This window comes from Schistocerca gregaria, chromosome 4 (genome assembly GCF_023897955.1).
Source record: "Schistocerca gregaria isolate iqSchGreg1 chromosome 4, iqSchGreg1.2, whole genome shotgun sequence".
In the NCBI taxonomy this organism is placed as follows: Eukaryota; Metazoa; Arthropoda; class Insecta; order Orthoptera; family Acrididae; genus Schistocerca; species Schistocerca gregaria.
The window spans coordinates 255,647,020-255,661,839 of NC_064923.1; the positions used below are offsets into that span (position 1 = coordinate 255,647,020).

General features: G+C 44.8%; 1 protein-coding gene across 1 annotated transcript in view; it reads right to left on the bottom strand.

Moving 5' to 3' along the window:
• Window positions 1-9,531: 9,531 nt before the first annotated feature.
• LOC126266987 (nascent polypeptide-associated complex subunit alpha, muscle-specific form-like) overlaps window positions 9,532-14,820 on the bottom strand; it is a 65,300-nt gene continuing 60,011 nt past the window's right edge. Inside the window, exon 2 of the mRNA XM_049971727.1 lies at window positions 9,532-14,292. Within this exon, the coding sequence (XP_049827684.1) occupies window positions 9,680-14,290 (4,611 nt within the window). The 5' untranslated portion in view covers window positions 14,291-14,292 and the 3' untranslated portion in view covers window positions 9,532-9,679. The remainder of the gene's footprint in view (window positions 14,293-14,820) is intronic.

A 14,820-nucleotide genomic window follows, 5' to 3' on the forward strand; every position in this document is an offset into this window, starting at 1 on the left:
ATTAAAATGTTATTGTCAGCAAAGAGATTCAGCTTTCTGATGTAAGGTAAATTGAGCAGAAATGAAAACTGATCTCTGCTGGTGGAGTATACTGTGCTTGTCTCAGTAAATGTAATGAATCTGTTTTTATAAAGTATATTTTACTTGTGTAGAGATTCTCGTGGCTATAACATTGACTTGAATGTTAGAATTTTGTTTCAAGCCAGCCGGGGTGGCCGAGTGGTTCGCTGGTTCGACTCCTGCCTCGGGCATGGATGTGTGTGATGTCCTTAGGTTAGTTAGGTTTAAGAAGCTCTAAGTTCTAGGGGACTGATGACCTTAGAAGTTAAGTCCCATAGTGCTCAGAGCCATTTGAACCATTTTTTTTTTTTGTTTCAAATTTTCCATATTGTCATCTTCATATCAATGTGCAGAATAGTAGTCGTGGCCACACTGAGAACAACCCATCGTCAGTGACAGGAAATGCTACTATGTTGAACATAGAAGACTATTTGATACAGATGTGACTGGATCTGCTTTTAATAGCCCATCTTCTGTTTTTCTGTTTTCTGCTACTGCTTGAAAGACCTCCTTGAATTTAGTGGCACATGGCTTGGATCTAACATTGTCCATCTTACAACTACTGTCATCATGGAGATGAACATCACACAAATAGAGCCCATAACACACTTCTTCCCATAGTTCGTCCAGTACAGTCTCTCTGAAAAACTTGCCTGAATCAACATTCATGATTATGTAATTGCGTTCTTTTACCTTATTACTCAACCCAGTTGTTGTGGGTGTTTTAATGCTAGCAATAGCATTAATTTTTGTATTCTCACCTGCTCCGTGAAAGAACTGGGTTTAGAAATAAATCATTAGTTGCTGTTGCATTATGTCCCTTTTCTGTTGAGAAATTTACTGTAGGGATAGAAACAAAGTTAGCTGAAATTAACCTTAGGTGTCCTTGATCAGTGCTAGTCAAGATGAAACCTATATTCAGATTCCACATACAATGACTTCCCAATCGTTTCTGTCCCGATTTCTGGGATGGAGTGTCGCGGAAACGGAAAGCTGTTAGACTGTTCGTACACTACTGTAGTGAACATCAATCTAAAGCAGTTGAGGGACAGTGAACCGACTAGCAGGCAACAGTGTCTGCACTTCGTCACAGAATGTGGAGGTAGGAGTCTTGCCCATTCTGTAAAACAGAATAGATGTTACATAATAATGCTACTGCAGGCACAAGTTTCTCTGAGCACGTTGTTCAGCTCACATTGTTGAAGGATTGCACAGTTGACCTATCAATGTTCCCTTTTGGATACAACGATGTTGTCTATTAGGATTGCAGGGGCACAGGCTAATCGAGATTGCACCATGAGTCATTGGAGGAGTGTTACCTGGTCAGATGTTTCATCAGGTAAGTGGTGATGTCTGGATACACCATCATCCAAGCGAACACCTTCTCAAAACATTCACTGCACCATGAATGCAAACTGGTAGGAGAAATATTATGCTTTGGGAGGACATTCACGTGAATCTCCATTAGACCTGTGGCAGTAGTCCAAGATACTATGACAGCTGTGGACAGTGTACACGCCATTGCAACCATCTGCATCCATTTATGTTTGATTTTTTCCCTGATAGCGATAGCATCTTGGAGCAGAATAACTGTCTGTGTAACAAGATCAGATTCGTGCTACAGTGGTTTGAAAAGCATGATAGTGAACTCACTTTGATGTCTTGGCCATTAAATTCGCCTGATCTGAAATCGATGCAAATTTCAGTGGCGTTATGGGGCACCGGCTGTAATTCACTGGAATTCCTGATCTATGCGTAGACATCGGATGTCACATACCTCAGAAAACTTACCAAGGACTCGTCGAATCCATGCCACGTAGAGTCGCTGCCGTATTGCATATTGGTCCAAATCAGGGCCAACACGCTGTACATGGGCAGGTAGAGGAAGGGGGGGGGGGGGGGAAGGTTGTTGTATTCTGCTTATGACGACTATGTAAAGGAGGTGTAGCGGTCAGGAGTTGTGAGTGGGTATCCAGGGCGGCCGTTAAATGACAGAACAGAAAACTAGGTAAAATAAAGTGAATTTATTTCGGATACCAGGTGTAGGCCAGTCTAGGAGGAAGAACAACTAAATAAGTGGCAGTCATGTCAAGTGATGTTGGTGAACAGTCATTAGGTGCAGAGCCAAGAAAGATGTCTGTTCTAGCCAAGTATGGATCATAAGAGAGTGAAGAAATTGAGTTCTGCACTGCAGAATCCTCCAGAGTCCACACACGTGATCTGTATCTCACGTTCGCTGTTGGCTAAAACCAATGGCGTGAATTAGCAGAGGGCCAACGCGTCTCTTGTCAGCAGCCTAAACCAGACAGAAATGACTCAGTTCTGAAAGCCAGGCAACTAGCGTCACATAGGCACAGCCAAAGATGCTCTGGGAGAAAACTTGTAGATTTCACTGGGCCTTAGAAATAAATTTTTTAAACCAGTTCCCTAAAATATTTCTTGACTGGCTGCCACCCTGTGCAACGCTGTGAAGCAGGTGTTTATACAGCCGTTTTTTTATTTTTTCCATTAGTGTAGTTTCCTGAAAGCAAAACTGTTACAAGTGCTCTGTAATAAGAACAGGTGAAGAATTACCACAAATTAAAAGAACACTTGATATCAGTTCCTGGAGTGTCTGCCGACTAAAATCACCGTGTAGTATGTACAGGGTTACAATTATTGAACTAAATGAAATGTAATCGCCATAACCCCTGAACTGTTTGCGTTAGGACGTTCAAACTGCACGGTTGGGCGCGGGGCATGATGGGAATTAGTATGCGCAAGCATGGTGTGGTTTAACGACGAGGCCCTTTTTCATTTGGATGGATTCGCCAATAAGCAAAATTGCCGCATTTGGGGACTGGGAGTCCGCATTTCGAGATCGAGAAATGTCTTCACGCTCAACAGGTGACTGTGGGGTGTGCAGTGCCCCTTCATGGAATAATTGATGCGATATTCTTTGATGGCACGGTGACTACAATAAAGGCCTTGGAAGATGATTTCATCCCCATGAAATGAAATGAAATGTCGTGTGACGAGGGCCTCCCGTCGGGTAGACCGTTCACCTGGTGCAAGTCTTTCGATTTGACGCCACTTCGGCGACTTGCGCGTCGATGGGGATGAAATGATGATGATTAGGACAACACAACACCCAGTCCCTGAGCGGAGAAAATCTCCAACCCAGCCGGGAATCGAACCCGGGCCCTTTGGTTCAAATGGCTCTGAGCACTATGCGACTTAACATCTGAGGTCATCAGTCGCCTAGAACTTAGAACTAATTAAACCTAACTAACCTAAGGACACCACTCACATCCATGCCCGAGGCAGGATTCGAACCTGCGACCGTAGCAGTCGCGCGGTTCCTGACTGCGCGCCTAGAGGGCCCTTTGGATTGACAGTCTGTCGCGCTGACCACTCAGCTACCGGGAGCGGACAGTTCATCCCCATTATCCAAAGTGTCCTAATTTCGACAAGATCGGTGACTACTCTGAAGGTCTTGGAAGATGATTTCATCCCCATGATCCAAAGTGTCCTAATTTCGACAAGATTCGCTTCATGCAAGATGGAGCTCTACCCCATCAAAGCAGGCCAGTGCTTGATGTCATGGAGGAGCACTTTGGGGACCGTATTCTGGCTCTGTGGTACCCAGAGGTCACTGGCATGAGCCTCAATTTGCCGCCATATTATTCGGATCAGAACACATGAGACTCCTTTTTGTGGATCTGTATTAAAGACAAGGTGTACAGCAATAATCCTAAAACCATTGCTGAGTTGAAAACAACAATTCAAGAGGTCATCGACAGCATCGATGTTCTGACACTTCAGCGGGTCACGTAGAATTTCGCTATTTGCGCCACATCACTGACAATTTGGCAGGCTTATCGAACATCATGTCATAACCTAAATCCGAATATCATTACAGTGACGTTTACTTGTTGAATAAAGTGTGTGTACGCCGTAGTTTGTACCTAATTTAAGTTTTTTTCACATAGTTCAATATTTGTTACCCTGTACATTCTAAGAAAAGAATAAATAAATAAAACGGAGGCGTCATGAAGGAATTAGCTGAATAGAACGAAAATCGATAGGTGTGATACGCTCGTACATGTACAGACAAACAAATGATTACTTTTTCAGAAAAAATTGGATGATTTATTCAAAAGAAAGAGCTTCACCAACTCAACAAGTCAATAACGCATGAATCCTCCACTGGCCCTTATGCAAGCAGTTATTCGACTTGTCATCTGTTGATAGAGTTATTGGATGTCCTCTTGGGAATATCGTACCAAATTCTGGCCAATTGGAGAGTTAGATTGTCAAAATACCAAACTGGTAGAAGAGCCCTGCCCTTAACGCTACACACATTCTCAGTTGGAGAGAGATCCGGCTACCTTGTTGGCCAAGGTAGGGTTTGGCAAGCACGAAGACAGGCACTAGAAATTCGATTTGTTATCCCACCGATTTCTGGGGCGTCTCCACGGAAATCTTCGCTGAACATTGGGACTCAGTTTAAAACGGAACTTACCACTGAAGACAATTCTACTCCAGTCAGTGAGATCCCAGGTCGAAGATGTGTCTGGAGACGTCCTTGACAGTGGTGGGATACCAGTCCGCCTTTCGCCGACAACCAGGAGTGATGGTCTGAAATGCCATTTCTTTTCCAAGTAGGGCCCCTTTGGTTGTCATCTGCGACACCTTTAAGGCAAAGCGGCAGTTCGAAGATATTGTACGCACCGTTTCGTTGCCCTTCGTGGCAAGCCTTCCTGGGCTCACATTTCAGCAAAATAAAGCCTGTCCGCACACGGTGAGAGTTTTTACTGCTTGTCTTTGAGCTTCCCAAAACCTTCCTTGGCCAGCAAGGTAGCCGGATCTCTCCCCAATCGAGAACGTTCGCAGCATTATGGGCAGGGCCCTCTAATCAGTTCAGAATTTTGATGATCTAACGCACCGCTTGGACAGAATTTGGCACGATAAGTCTCAGCAGGATATCAGCAACTCTATCAACCAATGCCAAGCCGAAAAAGTGCTTGCATAAGAACCAGAGGTGGACCGAAGCGTTATTGACTTGCTCAATTTGTGTAGCTCTTTCTCTGGAATAAACGATCCAGCGTTTCCAGATTTTTCTATATATTATGTATATATTACATCTACCGATTTCCGTCGAATTGGGGTAATTCACTAGTGGTACGTCGTTGGTGGTCTTAAAGTGTGGAACAGGACCCAGAGGGCAGCCCGGTAATGCAGCTCTTGCACATGTGCATACTCTCCTAGAGAATGGGGGTGCTCCACACTGATTATTCCTATCCATGTTCACCTCTGCCAATTAAGAAACAAAGGTCTTTGTTGTAACTCTGATCCAGGCCTCATCCAATGTGTCACCTGCTGGGTCATCAGAATCGTGTTTCATGATGCATTGTCTTAATGCACTCTTTTTTAAGTAGAATTTAGTGAGAAATCGAGAGTACAAATAAAGAGATCTTGTATTTTCCGATATGGGCTTGAATGGAATATGATACATACGACTTATTTTCAATGAAGTCCTCAGCAGTTTTCCACTGTAATTCATTAATAAGAATAGTAATTTCTTTCAAATAATCATATCAGTAAATTTACACTGTCTTCCAAAAAAAATGCTAAAAACCTGTTACATCTGTTGCTGAATACGAGTATGTTGGTTGTAAAGTTGATGTGAATCGACGAGGTAATTGTTTTGGTGAAATCGTGACAGAAAAGCACATGAAATTGAATTCCATGGCGTGTTTGTCGACCCACACGCTAAGTTGGCCACGACAGCGGTACTCTGGGGCTCGCAGACTAGCCACAGGGTACGTCTGATAGTGCGTGAACTGCAGCAGCACCGCTCCGAACCTTCCTGGGACGTTGCAACACACGAAATGTCGGTCTGCTGTACCGGGCGAAGTAGGCGACAGCCGCCAATCGCTATGACAACAGCTGACAGGGGCCGCAGAGGTGGTGGCAGCCAGCTAGCGAGCAAGAAACATCGGACGTTGAGAGCTAACGAGATACATAAAAATGTTGACTATATACGTCTTTGTTGAGAGCCCGGAGCCAGGCAGCGTGTTTGTAGAGTCGCGACAGTTTAATGGGGCTTGACCAAGCTGTACGTGGCCATCGTCTACTAGGGGAGTGGGCGGTGTCTTTTGGGTAGTGAATGGTTTTTTTTTTCCTAGTGCCCAGAAGAATACAGCAACCCACAACCAGACGCGAGGAATGGTGGGTAATTTAGAGCAATAGCGGAGAATTTTGTTATTGCAGTATTGTCCAAAGCACGAAGATTGCGGTTTTGTGGCCCACATAAGTTTGTGGGCAGCTGATAGGTTTTGTCAGAGTAAATTAACTAGCGGCAGCTGCCGAAAGTTCTGATGTCAGCCGGTGCCTTTTGTGTTGTTTTCAAAACACTGTGAATTATAAATTATGTGAAGTGAAATCCTGTACTGCGCGTGAAATCCTGTATTGCGCGGCGGAGAGAGTTATGTTTTATAGTACTGTAATTACTGTACTCAAGCAAATATCGTGTTGTATACAGCTGCAAATTTTTCTGAGGTGTGCTGCTTTCCTTTGCCTATACTGGGTGGTCCTTTGCTAGTGACCAGGACAAATACCTCACGAAATAAGCGTCAAACGAAAAAACTACAAAGAACGAAACTCATCTAGCTTGAAGGGGGAAACCAGATGGCGCTATGGTTGGCTCGCTAGATGGCGCTGTCATAGGTCAAACGGATATCAACTGCGGTTTTTTTTTAATAGGAACCCCCATTTTTATTACATATTCGTGTAGTACGTAAAGAAATATGAATGTTTTAGTTGGACCACTTTTTTCGCTTTATGATAGATGGCTCTGTAATAGTCACTAAGGTATAAGTACGTGGTATCACGTAACATTCCGCCAGTGCGGACGGTATTTGCTTCGTGATACATTACCCCTGTTAAAATGGACCAGTTACCAGTTGCGGGAAAGGTCGATATCGTGTTGATGTATGGCTATTGTGATCAAAATCCCAAACGGGCGTGTGCTATGTATGCTGCTCAGGTATAATGGACGACTTCATCCAAGTGTCCGAACCGTTCGCCGGGTAGTTACGGTATTTAAGTACACAGGAAGTGTTCAGCCACATGTGAAATGTCAACCACGACCTGCAACAAATGATGATGCCCAAGTACGTGTTTTAGCTACTGTCGCGGCTAATCGGCACATCAGTAGCAGACAAATTGCGCGAGAATCGGGAATCTGAAAAACGTCGGTGTTGAGAATGCTACATCAACATCGATTGCACTCGTACTATATTCCTATGTACCAGGAATTGCATGGCGACGACTTTGAACGTCGTGTACAGTTCTGCCACTGGGCACAAGAGAAATTACGAGGCGACGACAGATTTTTTTGCACACGTTCTATTTAGCGACGTAGCGTCATTCACCAACAGCGGTAACGTAGACCGGCATAATATGCGCTGTTTGGCAACGGAAAATCCACGATGTCTGCGACAAGTGGAACATCAGCGACCTTGGCGGGTTAATGTATGGTGCGGCATTATGGGAGGAAGGATAATTAGCTCCCATTTTATCGATGGCAATCTAAATGATGCAATGTATGCTGATTTCCTACGTAATGTGCTACCGGTGTTACCACCAGATGTTTCACTGCATGACTGAATGGCGATGTACTTCCAACATGATGGATGTCCGGCACATAGCTCGCGTGCGGTTGAAGCGGTACTGAGTAGCATATTTCATTACAGGTGGATTGGTCGTCGAATTACCATACCATGGCCCGCACGTTCACCGGATCTGACGTCCCCGGATTTCTTTCTGTGGGGAAAGTTGAAGGGTATTTGCTATCGTGATCCACCGACAACGCCTGACAACATGCGTCAGCGCATTGTCAATGCATGTGCGAACATTATGGAAGGCGAACTACTCGCTGTTGAGAGGAATGTCTTTACACTTATTGCCAAATGCATTGAGGTTGACGGACATCATTTTGAGCATTTATTGCATTAATGTGGTATTTACAGGTAATCACGCTGTAACAGCATGCGTTCTCAGAAATGAGAAGTTCACAAAGGTACATGTATCACATTGGAACAACCTAAATAAAATGTTCAAACGTACCTACGTCCTGTATTTTAATTTAAAAAACCTACCTGTTACCAACCGTTCGTCTAAAATTGTGAGCCATATGTTTGTGACTATTACAGCGCCATCTATCACAAAGCGAAAAAAGTGGTCCAACTACAACATTCATATTTCTTTACGTACTACTCGAATATGTAATAAAAGATGGGGACATCCTATTTAAAAAAACGCAGTTGATATCCGTTTGACCCATGCCGTCTAGTGGGCCAATCATAGCGCCATCTGGTTTCCCCGTTCAAGCTAGACAAGTTTCGTTCTTTGTAGTTTTTTCGTTAGACGCTATATCGTGAGATATTTGGCCCAGTCACTACCAATGGACCACCCTGTATAACAGGTAGTCGTTCAAGTCGTTAACATTAGTTGGGTGGCGGCTGGAGGCTGATCCTCGTACAGTGTATCTCTGTCTGTGGCCGTTGCTGGTCTTATCGTGATTCGAAATGCCTACTTGTAACCCTGTGAAGGAATAATTTTATGATATCTGTTTCTTGATTATCACCCACGTGTGATGTCTCATGGCCTGCCGGTTCTAGGCGCTTCAGTCTGGAACCGTGCGACCGCTACGGTCGCAGGTTCTAATCCTGCCTCGGGCATGGATGTGTGTAATGTCCTTAGGTTAGTTAGGTTTAAATAGTTCTAAGTTCTAGGGGACTGATGACCTCAGATGTTAAGTGCTCAGAGCCATTTGAACCATTTTTTTATGTCTCCTGGGCCAAGTAAAATTACTGATTTGGAACATATGGATCTGTTAGAACAAGTTTTTTATTATTGCTTTTGTGTGCCCATCGTAAGCAAGAATGATTCCTGGGCACAATGTTGCTTATTTCTGATTTTATCTGTTTAAGGTATTTCTGTTGGTGTTGCATGAGCATCCATGTTATAATTTACGGCTGTAAATAAACTATTTAAAAATACAACCCCAGCCCAAACGTCACGCCACTCAAATCTCATGCTATACAGCCAACACTTCGACTAAATTGTATATATGATCCTTTATAGCTAATACTGCCATTGGTTCATAGGTCTGCCTCGTTCCACAATCTGGTAGTCGTAAGTAACCAGAAGGTCGAATAAACTGAAATTTAAAAAAACTGTGCATCATTTGCATTCTGCTACATTTTTCGATAATATGTATACGATGAGCGTCTGGTAGTAAGTGTCAAAATGTAAAAGAAATACAAAACTATAAAGCAGAATGTTTTCTATGTTCTTTTGGTATATGAAGCAGTATGGGGTGGGAAATTGATCTGGAAGTGGAAGAATAGTTAATACTTTATACGAATCCTTAACCAAGCTTTTACTGTGTAACACATAAAGGAGCATAATATACAAAGCAGAGAGATACCAAACTAGTTTATTTTTCCAGAAACATGGAAATACTATGTTTATTTGTGGCAAATGCAACGAGAAATGAATGTAATTACAAACAGCATTGGATTGATGGACTGGAATGTCAATACGTTTGTTTAACTTGCTTGACACGATTTCATTGTGCAAGCGATGTTGCTATCATTATGTAGTAGTTCTTGAAGATGACGGGTGTGACGTCATCGCTGGCGAAGTTTCTATTAGGCCTCAGACTGCGGTACGGATTCTGCGAGGGTGGCAAGACAAAGTTCAATGCCCTATGATGCTGCAGCCTTTCTGCATCCTTGAGTACTTCCTCCGCAGTGTAAGACGTAACCGCGACTGGGACACTAGGATCTCTCAACAGCGCTGTCACGGTGTCGGACCAGGAATCTATATCCTTGTGACCATTCGGCCTGTACAGTCCAGCGTTGTAGGCACAGATGATGGTGGGCGGGATGTAGTCCTGCGAAGCGACGTACTCGTGGTAAAAGGTCTGTGGAGGGATTACCATTTCCACGGTGCGACCTTTCTCCTGGCACTGCGGGCACAGTGTGGACTGCTTCTGCAGTAGACCACGTGCCTCCGGTGGCAGACTGCACACCTCAGGCCCGACGAAGACGAGGACTAGAGCTTTCAGGCTGGGAATTAGGTGCAGCAGGAATGCCTCCCACTTGTCGGCTCTTTCCATTTCGAACGACCACTCTGCGCCCACGAAATGGACTACCAGTTTCTCCGTAGTTCCGCTGACTTTATTCGACTTTTGAAGAGCGAAAAGAGCAGTGAGTGGCCCTGTGGCAATTTCGGAGAGTACTGCTCGCTCTAAGGGACTGGCGTCCACACTGCCGGAAAGCTTCAGCAGGTCCGACTGCATGTCACCACTGAGCGGCTGGAAGCTCTCGGGGAGAAACACTGGCAGCTGTGGGTTGATGACGCCGTTTCTGCTCTGGTATATAATTAAACTTTTGTACAGTTGTAGGTCGTGACACCACACGTCGTGGTTTGGAGGCCTGTGTTCAGGCGAGCAGTAGCTCACCATGCTGCACGACTCACAAGTGTGCAGATTGGCAGCAGATGGCAAATGACAAGTATGGCACACATTAGGATACAAAATAATTTCCTGTTCGTATGGCTCCAACTGACGGTTTAGAATAGCAGAACACTCGAGGAGTGCGTTCATTCTATATCCCCTATATTCTTCTGCGGAGAGACCCACAGCTGGAGCGTAGAGATTATCTGTGCCTCTTTCTTTGCACATTTCGCTGACAGCTTGACAAAGATCTTTGTGCGCTGACCAGTCAGATTTCTGATGCTCTTCAGAGCAGTAGCTCATTAAGTGGCACTGTTCACAGACCTTCATCACTTCCCTCTGCTTTGACTCTTTGCAAACGTGGCACGTTGTTGCGAGAAAGGTATTTCTCTGAACCGGTGTGTATTCGTAATCGAATTCTTCATCGCCTGGTTGTTGTAGGACATCTTCCAGTCTCGATGAACGCAGCTTAGTCAGTTCTCGGAGGTTTTTTGTTATGGTTTCTAAGTATTTCTCCGATTTCTCGACTTCTGACAGAGCATTAGATTCAATTTGTTTCTTAATCTTAAGCTGTGCTCGTTCTGCCAATTTCTTATTTAGCATCTTCTGCTCTCTGGCTTCTTGGCTAATTTTCGGTGGCGACACTTTGTTCGCCACTTCTTTCACAGAATCGCCTCCCGCGTTTTCCGTTCCCGTGTTGCCCTCACTGCTACTGACGCTCGCGTCTACAATGTTCTCAGGGCCAATTTTTGACACATTATTAGACGAGGAGAGAGATATAGCACTATCCTCCTTTGCCTCTGACGAATCTACTTTCTTTTTCTTGTTTCTCTTATTCTTCGATTTAACTTCTACGAAATTTTCAGATTGGTCTTCGGTCCCCTCAGACAACTGAGCATCTTGTTGCTGAGGTTTCTCGGGCTTAGTTGTTGGCTTTGAATCAGTTTTCTTCTTATTGGTCTCGTCCGTTTTCGTTTGCGTTGATGGAATATTAACTCTCGATTTTTGTTCTTCTGGTTTACCGACTGATGTTTCTTTTGATTCTGCAGACTTGCTCTCTGGCAGTACGTTGGCATCACCGTCTTTCTCTATCCCTGAGGCCCCCTTCTTCTTGCGGCGGTTCCGTTTCTTAGCAGATGCTGTTTGGGTGGTTGTACCAGAGGCTTGTTTTGCTGGAGTTTCATCCGATGGTGGACCATCTTGCGGCGTTGTAGGAACTGGCTGTGTTCCCTTACTCGCCTTTGTTTGTCCCGGCTGGGAATCTTTTTGCTGACCTTTCGACTTATTTGTTGGCGGCGCGGTAGTTTGTTGTTTCTCCTTTGCTTTGCGTTCGCCGCCGACAGCCGTTACATTCGTATCTTGCTGTTTTCCTCCCTCGATGTTTGCATCGGTAGAATTATCTCCAACTTTGTTCTTCTTCTTATGACGATTTCGTTTCTTTTTCTTTGAAGCTTCTTGTTCTTCGGGTTGTGGCTCAGAATTTATTACTTGTGTTTTGTCTGACGAGTCTTTCTCAGCAGTTACCGGAGACTTCTCGACCGTGGGCGACTTCCCTGGTGAAACTTTAGGTCCTGTACCTTCACTTTCACCAGACACATTCTTTCGATTCTTCTCCCCAGGCGCTGAAACAGTGTCGCGGTTTGATTCCTTTTCCTTGGATGGTGAAGCAGGTGCAGACTTTTTCTTTTCATTGTTCTTGGGCTTGGCAACCTCTTGTGGTCCCTTATTGTCCTTCGCCTCTGACGGCTTAGCGTCTTCTGAAACCGATTTCTTCTGCTGACGACTTTTCTTCTTGCCGCTCGATTTAGATTGTGCGTCATCCTTAATGGGACCTTCTTTGCCGTCTTTGGGATCCGTTGCGATCTTAGTTTGCTGATTCACTTTGCTGCCATCGTCTTTGACTTGGGCCGAGTGATTAGAAGCAACTGCTTCTAAAGTTGGAAGTTCAGTCTCTAGGAGTATGTTAGAGGAAGATTTTTTCGAATTTTCCGTTGTTATGGACAAATTAGGTGCTTCTTTGACTTCTGGCGAAATCTCAGCACCGGTAGCCGTTTTAGTGGCATCCTTCTTTCCGCCTTTGCTTGCTGGCTTCACTTCCTTCAAATTTGGAGCCCCCTCACTCTTGGACACAGCCGTCTCGTTTTTCTGTTTACTTTTCTTTGACGGTGCATTTTTATTAACTTTCTCGTTGGGATCGTTTTTTGGTGATGGTGGCTTCTGCTGATTTCCTGGTGCTGCTGGAAATTTTTGCTCTGACGTCTTTCCATCTGCTGTTTGGTCTTTCAATGCTTCGCGTTTCTCTGCCGATTTTATGTTCTCTGTTGTGGGGGCAGTTGAATTTTTGTTAGAGTCCTTCGGTTTTGGTGCCTCCGCATCCGTTACCTTTTTGGAGACTTCGTTCGTACTATTTTGCTCAATGGGCGTCTCCGACGTTGCTCCAGCAAGCTGATTTTTGTTTGGTTTGTCTTTTACTTCGTTCACTTTTGCTGCAGTGTTGTCTTTCGTTGTTTTAGGTTCACTACTAGACTCTGGTTTTTCTGTTACTTTGTCCTGAGCGTTTTGCTTGTTATCAATCTCCGACTGCTTGTTGACATTAGGATCTCCTTTCTGTACAGAATTCGTTTGGACGCTTTCCTTAGCCACTTGGCGTTTGTTCTGTTTCTCTGTATGCTGTTTAGAGGGCTGTCCATTAGATGCTGCCTTTCCTGCATTTGGCGATACCTTTTTATTCTTATCTGCAAGTTCTCTTCCAGGATCTTGTACCTTGGGTGGAACAATAGGCTGTGAGCTCTTTTCCGTCTGAGATTTTTCTATGGGCACCTCTCGCGTTTTATCACTGGGTGTAGGACTGAGGGAGGGGTCACCGACCAGTGGTTGTGGTAAAGGCTGACTGGTAGGCTGAGGAACTGTGGGCTGTTCCTTCGGAGGTTCACTTTGTACTGGAACACTCGGCTTTGGTTCACTGTTTGAAGCAATATCCTTCTTGGGTGGTGGAGACTTTTCCGCTGGAGAAGCAACGACTCCCAACTGCGGAGGTGCCTGAGCTATAGGAGGCTTATCTGGTGGGGAGACCATGACTCCCAACTGTGGAGATTTCTCGGCAGTAGGAGGCTTTTCTGGTGGGGAGCCCATAACTCCCAACTGTGGAGGTGCCTGGGCTGTAGGAGGTTTTTCGTGTGGGGAGACCAGGTTTTCTGTCTCAGGAGATGCCTGAACTATTGGTAGGGAGCCCACAACTTCTAACTGTGGAGGTGACTGTATTTTAGGAGGCTTTTCTAGTGAGGAGCCCACGACTCCCAACTGTGGAGATGCCTGAGCTGTAACAGGCTCTTTTGATGGAGAGTCCACTACTCCCAACTGTGAAGGTGACTGATCTGTAGGAGGCCTTTCTAGTGGGGAGCCCACAACTACCAACTGAGTAGGTGCCTGGGATCCCATCACAGGCTGCTCCGAGGTTTTGGACTCGTCGCTCTTGGCGTTAGGTGGAGCTGGTGTCGGGATGGCTGCAGCTGAAGCTGGCGAGTCCTTCGGCTTGGCCGCCTCTGGTGGCTGTGGCGCCGACCCTGCTCCTGCTGACGTGGGTGGCTGCGGGGGCGCAGCAGCATCTGCTTTTTGGCCACTGCCAGGACCTGTGCCGGGCTCTGTAGTCTGTTTCTCGGGAGGCGCCGATTTCGGTGGCGCCTCATCACTTTTTGTCTTGCTCTTCGCCTTCTTCGTCATTTCTGCAAAAGAAAAATTTGTATTGGTCAGTCTCTTATTCAAATATTATTAAAAATGAACATTTAATACATGGGTTTCACAAGCTGCGACATTGTCGCGAATAAAACAGTGACCCGTATATACAATAAGTTTCCTTTAATTTACGTCTATGGTCACAAACTTTTTGTTAAAAGATTACTGGTTTCGGTATATAATGACCATCACCAGATCTGTTTTATAAAAGCTAAGTCCTAATGTACTGCAGCCATAGTGCCACTATGGATGCAGTACATTAGAACTTAAAGGAAACTTTTAATACATGGGTATCCTTTCAAGCTTGTGATGGAATATTCTCAGTTCCCATTAAAACATATGTACATCAACGGTGGGCATTTACAATTTAGTCAATCAGCTCCCTAGACCTGAATCAGTAGAAGTAGAGATGTTTTGGCCGATAATCATTTGTTTTTGGTTGCAGCCAACGTTACCTAACTGACAATCTACTTCGTACTGTTTCCTTTCCTTGTGATAGGTGAACGTAATTGTTGCAC